The 10,999-nt window shown below is 37.7% G+C and overlaps 1 protein-coding gene across 1 annotated transcript; it reads right to left on the reverse strand.

The window, feature by feature from the left end:
• Positions 1 to 2,540: 2,540 nt before the first annotated feature.
• LOC135363455 (rho GTPase-activating protein 20-like) lies at positions 2,541 to 10,500 on the reverse strand. The gene is made up of 4 exons (XM_064583990.1): positions 10,259 to 10,500; positions 9,538 to 9,727; positions 7,778 to 7,889; positions 2,541 to 6,844 (listed from the first exon to the last, which is right to left on the reverse strand). Exons 2-4 carry the CDS (start codon positions 9,631 to 9,633, stop codon positions 6,711 to 6,713), a joined length of 342 nt encoding a protein of 113 aa, XP_064440060.1. The 5' UTR covers positions 9,634 to 9,727; positions 10,259 to 10,500; the 3' UTR covers positions 2,541 to 6,710.
• Between the last annotated feature and the right edge of the window lie 499 nt (positions 10,501 to 10,999).

Genomic DNA, 10,999 nt, shown 5'->3' on the forward strand with positions numbered 1-10,999 from the left:
TATACACAGACAGGGGGGTACTTCAGTTTCAGAAAATGTAAAATTAAAAAAAAAAAAAAAGATGTGCCTTAAAGACTACCTGTCACAAACATTACACGAAAATGATTACAAGGCTATAGAAATTCACAAGAGAAAATGCCAACATGACTGAACAAATCAAGACAGACTTTGTTGGGAAGCTGACACTCTATAGGTTGCATTTGGACAGGAAGAGAACAGGAGGAACCATCTAGGGGCAGCAACAGCATGAGCACATGTGTTAGAGTAGAAATGACAAACTGATTTTGGAAAACTTGAGAATTTTCCACATCTTCAAGTCCTGATTTCCTTTTGCTTAATACCTGCCTCAACTCATTTCTCTCTTCTTGCATTTTACTATGAGCAATCAGGAAGAAACAAACTCCTTTAAAACTTCCCTGAGAAATCTCCTCAGGTAAATACCCAATCTTATAGCTTGCAAGTTCGACCTTCCAGAAAACACTAGAACACTAGTTAAGCCAAGTTCTTTGCTATTTCATAACAAGGATCTCCTTTCTTACAGTTTCCAACAGCATGTTCTTCATTTCCATCTGAGATCTCACCAGAAAGATGTTCAACATCCATATTTCTAACATTCTGTTTCTGATTAGTTACATACTCTCTAAGAAGATAGAGTCTATCCCTGAAGCTCTCGCTTTTATTTCTGAACACTTACCAGAATCACCTTCAACATCTATTATTTCTACCAACAGTCCCTTCACAGCAATGTGGACTTTTCCCAGCATGCCCCTCAAAACTCCTCCAACCTCTACCCCTTCCCCAATTCTAAAGCTGCTTTGACATTTTTAGGTATTTGTCACAGCAGCATCCTCCTTCTTGGTACCAAAATCAGAGAGGAAAATGAATGAAATGATGTTTATTTTTTTTTTAAAGATTATTTATTTATTTATTTGAGAGAGAGAGCCCACGAGTGAGAGAGAGCAGGGAGGAGCAGAGGGAGAGAGAGAGAATCTCAAGCAGACTACCTGCTGAGCGGGGAGCCTCAGTCGGGGATACATCTCAGGATCCTGAGATCATGACCTGAGCCAAAATCAAGAATCGTATCCTCAGCCCGGTGAGCCACCCAGGCGCCCCTGAAATGATCTTTATTGAAAAAATATAAAATTACATGAATAGGAAAAAGATCTGATTAGTAATCCCAGAAAACATATAGGCGTGAAAAAAAGACATGAAACTAAAAGAATTAACTCTAGAATGTCCAAAGTTAAAGAATTAATAAACTGGAAGAAAGAACTGAGAATTTTACTCAGGATGCAGTATAAAGAGAAAAATTGAAAGAGTTGTTTATATGGAGTGTCCTTTGAGAATCACCGTTTCATAAAATTTTAGTGGATTCTAGTAAAAGATAATAGAGGGATAGTGCAGCAAATTAGTCAAAGATATAATAGCTGAGAAATTTTAATATATATAAATAAAAATTGATAGAGAAAATACTAAACTTTAATTATCAATCCAACAAAAATTAGCCTGCATGAATAAACTAGGCAAGCCTCTAGAAAGTTTGATCAAGGTAGATGTGTACACACATAAAAATTAGGAAAGGAAGAAAAAAGAAACCAGGAGAAATCTCTGATGAAAGAAAAATACAAAATAAGGTGGTCAGTGTAACTCAAAGTACATTGTAACGACAATAAATGTAAATAGATTAAATCACTCTATTAAAAATCAGAAATTATCAGCATGGATATAAAAAAATCAGTTATATGCTGCTTATAAGGCACACTGCTATACACACATGCACACAAACACACTCTGAAACAGAAAATATAAAAAGGAAAAAAAAGAAATATACTAAGCATATATGAACCAAAAAAGAGCTGGTGCAACAATATCTGTCAAAATAGAATATGAAGTCAACACATTAATGTGAATAAAGCAAATAAGCTATACTTCATGAAAAGGCTATAGAAGTGATAAATTTGTATTTGCCTAACAATATAGAGTTAAACTCTAAAACACCAAAAGCCAACAACTACAAAAATTCAGAATTACAAAATAAAATTGAAAAGCTCATGTAAGCATAATGGCAAAATTTAACACCTCTTTCAGAAACCACATATTTGGAGAATATACAGAGAATCTGAGGAACGCATAGGACATAATTGTGAATTTACATATGCCTGCACCCAAAAGACAACACAACAGAGGATACACATTCTCCTAAAGCATGCATGCAACACATTAGATATGTATAAAATTAACTGTATACTCTCAGTCACAAAAAGTCATAGTTATTCAAACCATATTATCTAATTACTATGTAATTTATTTAGAAATTAACTACTACCACTAGTAATTAAAATCCTATAGGTTAGAAAATCTGAAAAAAACAAAAGCTTAAACAATGAGTAAGTGAAAAAATACTTCACAAAGAGAATCATAAACTGTAATGGTTTTATCAACAAACTAAAATATGAAAAATTTGTGAGATATAGATAAAGCAGTACTTAGAAGTTATGAATAGTCTTATTAAATATATTTACTAAATTTAAATGAGCTAGCATTTAATCCAAGAAGCTAGATGAAGAAGTGAAAACAGTAAGAAAGTTGAAGCAATAGAATGGTAAAAGCAAAACACAAATTAATAACCTAGGAAAAAACATTAATGGAGATGATTTTTAAAATCTATTTCTTTGAAAGCTAATAAACTAGGCAAGCCTCTAGAAAGTTTGATCAAGGTAGATGTGTACACACATAAATGCATTATCATATAATGGAATACTAGACGGAGTGAACCAGGTCATCCATACAGAGGAATCACAAAACCTATGGTAAAAAGATAAAATTGCTGAATGATAAGAATTTCTGTAGTTTACTTATTCATTTAACAATGTTTTGTATGTTTATATATACAAATTGTGTGTGTGTGTGTGTATGCATGGGTATGTTGTGGATATTTATGTAATAAAGTCACCTCTAACATTTTCTTAAGAAGTGTAAAGCACGTGGTGAAATGTTAGCATTTTTAAATCTTTCAAGAAATTAAATTAATATATGTGTGCTTGGAGTTTCTTTTTACCCCCTTTACTCAATCCCATTCTTTCCTTCCACAGAGGTAATCACTATCCTGAAGACGGTGTTGTTTTGTTTTTTCTTTCCCAACTAGTTTTATATTTTTACATTTTGGAAAAACTCCCATTCTTACAAAGCAGTTTCGCTTTTTCCATTTTAGGAAATTACAACTTTCCTTTGACAGTTTGGTTTTCTAGTTGTTTCTTTTATTTGACAAAGGAATGATACCATTTTTTAAAGATTAAGCCAACTAAATTAATACTGACATTTAGGCCAAGGACCATAAGGAAGCCAATTTTTTCTTAGCACCAATTATGTTGTGGGTAAGTAAAACAAAACAAAACTGGAAAATAGAGTCACCATCCACTATAAATCTTCAGAGTATTACTGGCCCATTCGGCTTAAGCATAGAAAGAATTACAGAAAAATATAAAAGGCATCGTTCAGTGCTCTCTGAAAAGAAGTGGCTTCTTGTACTAATATATATTCCATTCACCAAATTCTTACATGTTGCTTTTGTGGAATAAACATTGAGTGATTATATATATATCCCACTTAATTTATCATGGTAATTAATCCCAACCATCCATGATATTAATTTGCTGATATTGGTAGCCTGTGAGTCGCTTTCTTTCTGGAATAAAATAGGAGAGTCATTCTAAGTACCTTTATTTTACTTCTGGAGATGTTTAACCTTAACTACATCACTAAGTGCAGATTGACTGATGACTACACACATCTTACTCCCAGGTACGGTAAAGGCCAATATCAGAATGTCTAATTGCCTTTTATTCATTCTAGATTAGGCAATTAAGTTCTTTTACAGTTTATCAGAGTTCCTAGGATCTTTTCCTCAAATTTAAGAAATAAATTGTTATTCTCAAGGAGACATTATGCTTGAGTCTCCTGAAGGAAATACTAACATTTATTAACCATTTTCCTAGGTCAGGAATCTCTTGAGTTGCCATTGACAAATAAGTTCAATTTCAGCTTTTCTTTACCTTCTGGTATTTCTAGCTCCTCTTCTTTTCAATTTTTTTTTTTTTTAATATCTTCCTTGGCTTAAAAACTCACAGATGCATTGCCCAGCCATGTTTTTTTGCCCCTTTTATTCTGGATTGTTGATATTTAGAAGAAATTTAATACAAAAATGCAATTATTCCCAAATGCATCACACCGATATCAGATTTTTTACATAATGAATAAAAATAATATATCCCAGAACTTGTGAATAAGGCTGTGAAGTCATATCTAAAAAAATTGGTCAAACTGATGATGTCTTATTGCCACCCATTGAAATTCCATATGTGCTGTATTCTACCTCTTCAGTTTTAAAACTTGCAGTTGCTACCAATGTGTATAAAATCTCTACACCCTTCGAAAATTGAACATATTCATTCATATTTTTTTGAGTAGAAATTTAGCCAGGCATTAAAAGTAATATAAAACTAACACAAGATACAGTTGTTTACCACAGGAATTTGGATTTGCTGAATAATGTATGAACACACTGGCATAATTCCCGACGGTGCAAAGCAGCATACGAGCCAATGTCTAGTAGGGGCAAGCGCTCATGTAAAGAACAATTAATTTGAGATCAGGAAGGCTTTGTGAAATTCTGGGAGTGGAGAACCCAGATGGCTACCTAGTTAGTGGGTGGAAACGTAGAGACCAAGGAGAGGTGAGGATTATAGTTAGAAAAGTGAGTGTGACTTATTCAGGGGCCAGTAACGTTTCTGACCTAGCTAAAGCAAAGGATCTACAATGGGAAAGAGTGAAGACAAAATTGATTACTAGAGCAGGTTGCATTGTGGAGGATCTAAAAAAGGACATTTTTTTCTGAAAAAAAAAAAAATTCAAAGATCTATTGATGGCTTCTTAGCAGGTGAGTGAAATGGTAAAATCTGTGAGTTAAGAAGAAATAAATTCAGAGCGATGTTTATTAATGTATGTTCCCAGGATCATTAATTAATGGGGTTACTCCAAAAGGGCCAAGCAATGTCAAATAAGTGTGGAAAAAACTGGAGCATTTGACTTCAAAAGGAAAATACAGAATTTCCCTAACCTATTTGACCAGGGAACCCTTTCTAGGAAAACTGTGCTTGGATCATATATTCTATATATATTGATACCAACCTCAATGTATACATTGACATATGTAATAAATGTCCAATTCTGTGTTTTTAAATAGCTCGCTTGGTGTCTAGTTTGATTCTCTGTTCCCAGATTGGTAGAAATTCAGGATCTCTTAATTTCCCCCAGGAGTGTGTCTATGTTCTGGAGTCTTCTAGTGCCAGGGAGTTAGAAGGCTATGAAATGGCGAGGTGGCACTTATCTGCTGCTTTGGGTCATTGATGTATACTAGCATCTGCTGAGATGTCCTCACTGTTCTCTGGTCCTGGGGAATTGGTCAGTACTACTGTTGTTGAGACATGTCTTTCAAACCTGGTGGCTCTCTGTAGTTCTTCCATACTATTCTGGAATTGATGGGAATACTTTTCTTACTGATCTGTTCCATGCTGAGGTATAAGAAACTCTATGTGGACCCACAGGGGCCCCGTCTTTCTTAGACAAGTCAATTAGCTATTCTGTGAGGCCTTCCTGCTTTCTTTTGGCTTCTATCCAGGAAAAGGGGCAGATGTCCCATGTACCTAATGATTTTGGGCTTTTCCCATGAGATTTCCACCTAAATCTTCTACTCTATGCCATGAGTAAGTTTTGTTTCCTAGAAAGCTAAATTTTTAAAACTCATAAGCAACAAAGGGCTCCCTTTTCCTCATATTCTCCTATAGCTTCTATTCCCTGAGGAAGTGATTTAGTTGTCCGTAAGACAGCTTAAGACCGGGACAAGGATAGAGGCAAAGAATACCTGAGGTAAAAAATCAGTTACTATTTCAAAGATACTTCCTACCACACTTTGAATGCCTTTTAGGAAATGCTGATTATAATCCACTGAGGATTAAAAGCCGATGAATAAAAGGATGTGTGTAGTAGTGGTGCTGCCTTGAGCTTTGATTATCATGTGTGGTCTTAATAAATAATGAATGCCTCCTTGTCTTGTAAATCACTGTCTTTGGCATGGTGCTTTGCACAGTCCTCTCCCACATTAACTCTTGAAAAGCCTTTCTTGCTTCTGGCAACTCTTCCTCCACCATATGCAGGACAGGCTAGCTCGTTGAAGACATGGGGACCAGCTGAGAGCCAACACCAATAAACAGACTCCTAGGTTAGCTCCAGATGAGCTGCCAGCTGACTGCAGGTGCTCAAGTGACCTCAGCTGAGACCAGAACTGCTCAGATGAGCCTCCACTGAAGTGTTGATATGAATCATAAACAAGTAAAATGGTTGTCTAACCCACTGAGTGATGGAATTACTTTTATTGCATCAGTATAAAAATATGCAATACACTACAATGCAACAAAGTACATAATATGAGATGGTAGGTATTGAAGACAGAGGAGATACTTTGTGGGAAGATTTCCTCAATATGGATAATATGAGATGAGGCAAAAGAAAAATTCTAATGGGATGAGCAAGTTCCTTGGAAGGGGCTCATTTTTCATTCATTGGAAAAACAGTTCATTTTATTTTCTATTTTATAGGAACTAAAGAAAACGGAAGAGTCAAGTGTCATTATGTAGATGGTACTCTTCAGTGACTTAGAAAACTGTAGACAAGTAGCTGGGTGGAACCATGCCAGATGGGGTCTTCGTATCATTCTGCCGTTGTGCCTTTTTGTAAATCACTCTCACTCTCACTGGCTTGGATTCAAGAGGTGGATTTCCTGACACTACTGAAATGAAAAATAAACAGTTGTCTTATATAAGCATATTCTCAGACATTACACTAGATTTATCTTAATTCCTGATGACATGTATTTTCCTAAAGATTTCCTCAAAGCAATGACAAAACCGTCATAAAACCAAGAAATGTCAAAAATATAGAGGGATTGATGAGATGTGTCTCCAAGTTCTGAATCGAAAGTCTATTATAAGGTGGACTGCTACGAGTTAGCTGTGATTAGCTAGGCTCAAATATACTAGCTCTAGTCTCAGGGGCACTTCTCCTAGTCCTATTAATGGCTTTTTTTTGAAATTTATTTTACATCCATCACCTTATTTAATCTTTACAACAATTCTAAGATTTAGACAATATTTTTATCCACAATTTTAGAGAGAAAGAACTGATGCCAGTTCTTTTCAACCCAGTTCAAAGGACACTGGAATCCTGTGGTGCCTCAAGAGCCCCTGAGCCAAAAGAGGAGGGAGGGGAAGAAAGGCCACTTGCTCTGGCTTCAACCAGAGCACATCTAATATACATAACTATACACATTGTGTTTAAAAATTAGATATTCTAAATTTCTAATTATATATTATATATATAACTAAACATATATGTATGATATGACATATATATATGGCACCCATTCAAATTTGGTTAGAGAAATTCCCAAACACTGTAGCATACCATGATGAGTCCTAATGCCCTTATGATCTACACTAGAAACTTCTTGAAGTTAGAGACCTCATCTTATCCTTTCTTTGGTCTCACAACAGTGTGGAACCTCCCTTGACCTGTGAGCCAGCCTTCGGAAGAAGGAGCCCATGGAAATCCTTGCCCTGGCGATGCTCTGGGCTCCAGAACAGCTCTGTCTAAGCATCTCCCATGACCCCTGGCAACCTTGCTGTCTGCTTCTCACTAAAGCCAATTAAATTACTCCCGGTACCTGCAGCCTTCTCGCTGTTACCACGACTCATTGAGTTCTCGCCAAAGAGGGAAGTGATGTCTTCTCCAAATATCCTGAGGCAATTTTCAATGAGAAATTGTACAAGAGAAATCTGTAACACAAAAAGACAAGAATGGGGTGCTCTTTTCCATAGGGCATAGTTATAAATCACATTTTCTATACAGACCTTGGATCTAAGAAAAAATGGGAAGGACTTCCCAGTAAAATTCAGACTTGATAAAAATACGTAGAAACCAGGGGCACCTGGGTGGCTCAGTCGGTAAAGCGTCTGCCTTCGGCTCAGGTCATGAAAGCAGGGTGCTGGGATCAGCCCTACATCACGCTCCCTGCTCAGCGGGAACCCTGCTTCTCCCTCTCCCACTCCCCCTGCTTGTGTTCCCTCTCTCGCTGTGTCTCTCTCAGTCAAGTAAATAAATAAAAGCTTAAGAAAAAACCAAAAAAACAAAAACACATAGAAACCAGAGTTCTCTCAGAAATAACTTAGAAAGAGTGATACTTTCCCGTGTACTTTGGGTATACATTTTAAAATACTGCTCATCCGTGGGCTAAAGTTATAATGCGTGGCCTAGGTTAAGAGCTAACATTTTGGGATCAGTGGTTACATCTTTAAGCCTAGGATAAATTTGGGGGCCCATCAGTTGAGCGTCTGACTCTTGATTTCGGCTCAGATCACAATCTCATGGTGGTGAGATCCAGCTCCACATGGAGCCAACTTTGGGCTCCGTGCTCAGCAGGGAATCGGCTTGGGCTTCTCCCTCTCCCTCTCCCTCTTCTTCTGCCCCTGCCCCTCTCACACTCTCTCTTTCCCTCTCTCAAATAAATACATATCAAAAAAATAAATAAAACTAGGATAATTTTCAAAGTAGCCTACCTTATTAAAGTTTATTTATTTTTTGCTTTTAAATTTTGTTTCCAGTTTTACTGAGCTGTAACTGATGTATACCATCTTATGAAACTTTATAAAGTATGAACGACAACTTAAGAAAACCATTTCTTAAATGAAGAAGTATCATAAAGTTGGGAAGCAGGGATTTTGGTGGTGTTGTGAGGGAAAACCCACACAGCTGGAGAGAAAACGTATCTGTCTGTCTAACTTCAGTCCCTTCTCACGCATTGCTTTGCCTCATGCTGGCTCTCTCTGGGTGAGCTTGGGGAAGACCTGTCATCTTATTAGGATATTCTGGAATCTCTTGCTAGTTTCCATATGACGTAGCAGAGGTGAAATAGTAGCCGAGTACTTTTCTAGATGAGCCACAATTGGCAGAGGAAGGCCAATGTGTTTGGAGGCATGGGGGCTCATATTGCCCAAGCCACCCAGGATGTGCCAGTGATGACCGGAGGAGCTGGCTGTTGTCGCCATTGTGTAGTGAGGAAACCATGGCTTTGCCCAAGGTTACGAGTCCCTCAGGGATTAGGCTGAGAGTTGAACCTTGACTGGTGAAGTTCCAAAGCCCAGGTTCTTTCCTATCGTATCACACGACTCTTCTCTCTCTCGTTTAGTCAGTCTAGTGTTTAGTCTCCTGGAGGGGGAAGAAGTGACTCGACTGCTCCGAGTTTCCCGTTTAACGACACCCCTTCCCAGACCCCGCCAGAGTAGGATAAAGAACTCTGCCACTCCACAGGGGCCTAATGAAAATGTGCACTTCACAAAGTTCCATCCGTCAGAGTTACTACTGCACTTGTCTGGTTCAAAGTAGGGATTCTACCCCCTGGGGGACAAAAATGAGAGCTCTCATTACCTTTCTTATCAAGTTGTCTTCCAATTCCAAGCTGCCGGAATCAGGTGGGTAAAGAACACTTGGGGCTATACAAACGGATAAATTATAAGCTGTCATCTGATTGGATGAGGAATGTAGCTCAATGTTGTATAGCACTCCAAAAAGGTATCGCAAGAGAACAACATTTGCTCTTGGCAGCTGGCCTAAAAGCCTAAGGTCAGAAAAACACACTTTTAAATTAGGCAAGTAATTCCACTTAAGAGGTTGGAAAAACAGAGACAGGGAACAGGATACATCCTTGTATATCTAGCACACAACCCGCTCTAGCAGAGTTCCAGGCATGAAGGTATACAAAATTGTTGCACTGAATTCAGTTCCTGAGCCAGATAACAACTTCTCTGCTTAGTTAAATGTTTCACAGACTTTTAAGGTCATAGCCCTGGAAGTCAATGCTCTAGCATCTGTCTTGGACCAGGGAATTTCGTCTACCAGTTTCATGGATCCAGAAGGGGTAAAATGGCCAAGGAGTCCACATTAATAAGATCAGGAGAAGAACAATAATAGCCCTAAAGCATGCCTCTATTCTGAAGCTGGACCCCATGGGTGTGAAGAATTGAAACTCTTTGGCGTTGGTCATGATTTTAGTAGGCAAAGCTGCAAAACGTAAGCCAATGTTTTCCTGATAGTATGTTGGGTGTATTTTGGAGATGTGACCAGAGTAGAGTAATTATGGCATCATTACCTCTGGGCTGCAGTTATCTTCTCCTCTTTGTTGCCTTGATCAATAACACTGAGCCATTTGTCATAGAGATCGGATAAAAATATACTTCCTTGGATATTTCTAAGAAAGTCCTTATGGAGATAAAAAAATATGTATATATATTATAGAAAATATTTATTGGAAATATTCCAGAGAAAATATGTAGTTAAAAAATTCAGTTCAGCCCCCACTTCCTTCACAGATACCCAAACTGGGACCCACACGGAGCTCGGCTTCGACTTTCCATTGACTTGCTCACGCAGGAGCAGGTGCTTGGATTTTCTCCCGCTAAAACTTAGAGGCATAAAAGCAGAGCTTAGCCTGTGGTGGAAATGAAGATAAAGCTCCCTTCTATCATCTGGAACTTATTTTGTGTGAGTGCTTTTTTTTTTGCAAAGTACCACAAACTGACAGGGTCTGGCTATAGACCATCCTAAATCCTATTAGCTTCCTGGACAGAAATACACATACCCATGTTGCTTGTTTTAGACAAGGTGCTAGCTCTTAATTCTAGCAAGAAAAGTCCTGAAACAATCAAAACACAAACAGGTGGGCTCTTGCACACATATTAGGAAAGAACTAGGTCTTCTCACTCGGGGTAGGTGTGCTCCCTGGAAGAAAGCTACTCTCACAATTGCTTCATTCTTCCTTTTCTTAACTGTCTAAAAGTCGAGAGTCTAATGGCAGACTCACTGTGGTCCTGAGGATAGATTCATTTCTAGT

Source organism: Mirounga angustirostris, unplaced genomic scaffold (genome assembly GCF_029215605.1).
Source record: "Mirounga angustirostris isolate CCGP_5_RB_7025 unplaced genomic scaffold, mMirAng1.0.hap1 SCAF_325, whole genome shotgun sequence".
NCBI lineage: Eukaryota > Metazoa > Chordata > Mammalia > Carnivora > Phocidae > Mirounga > Mirounga angustirostris.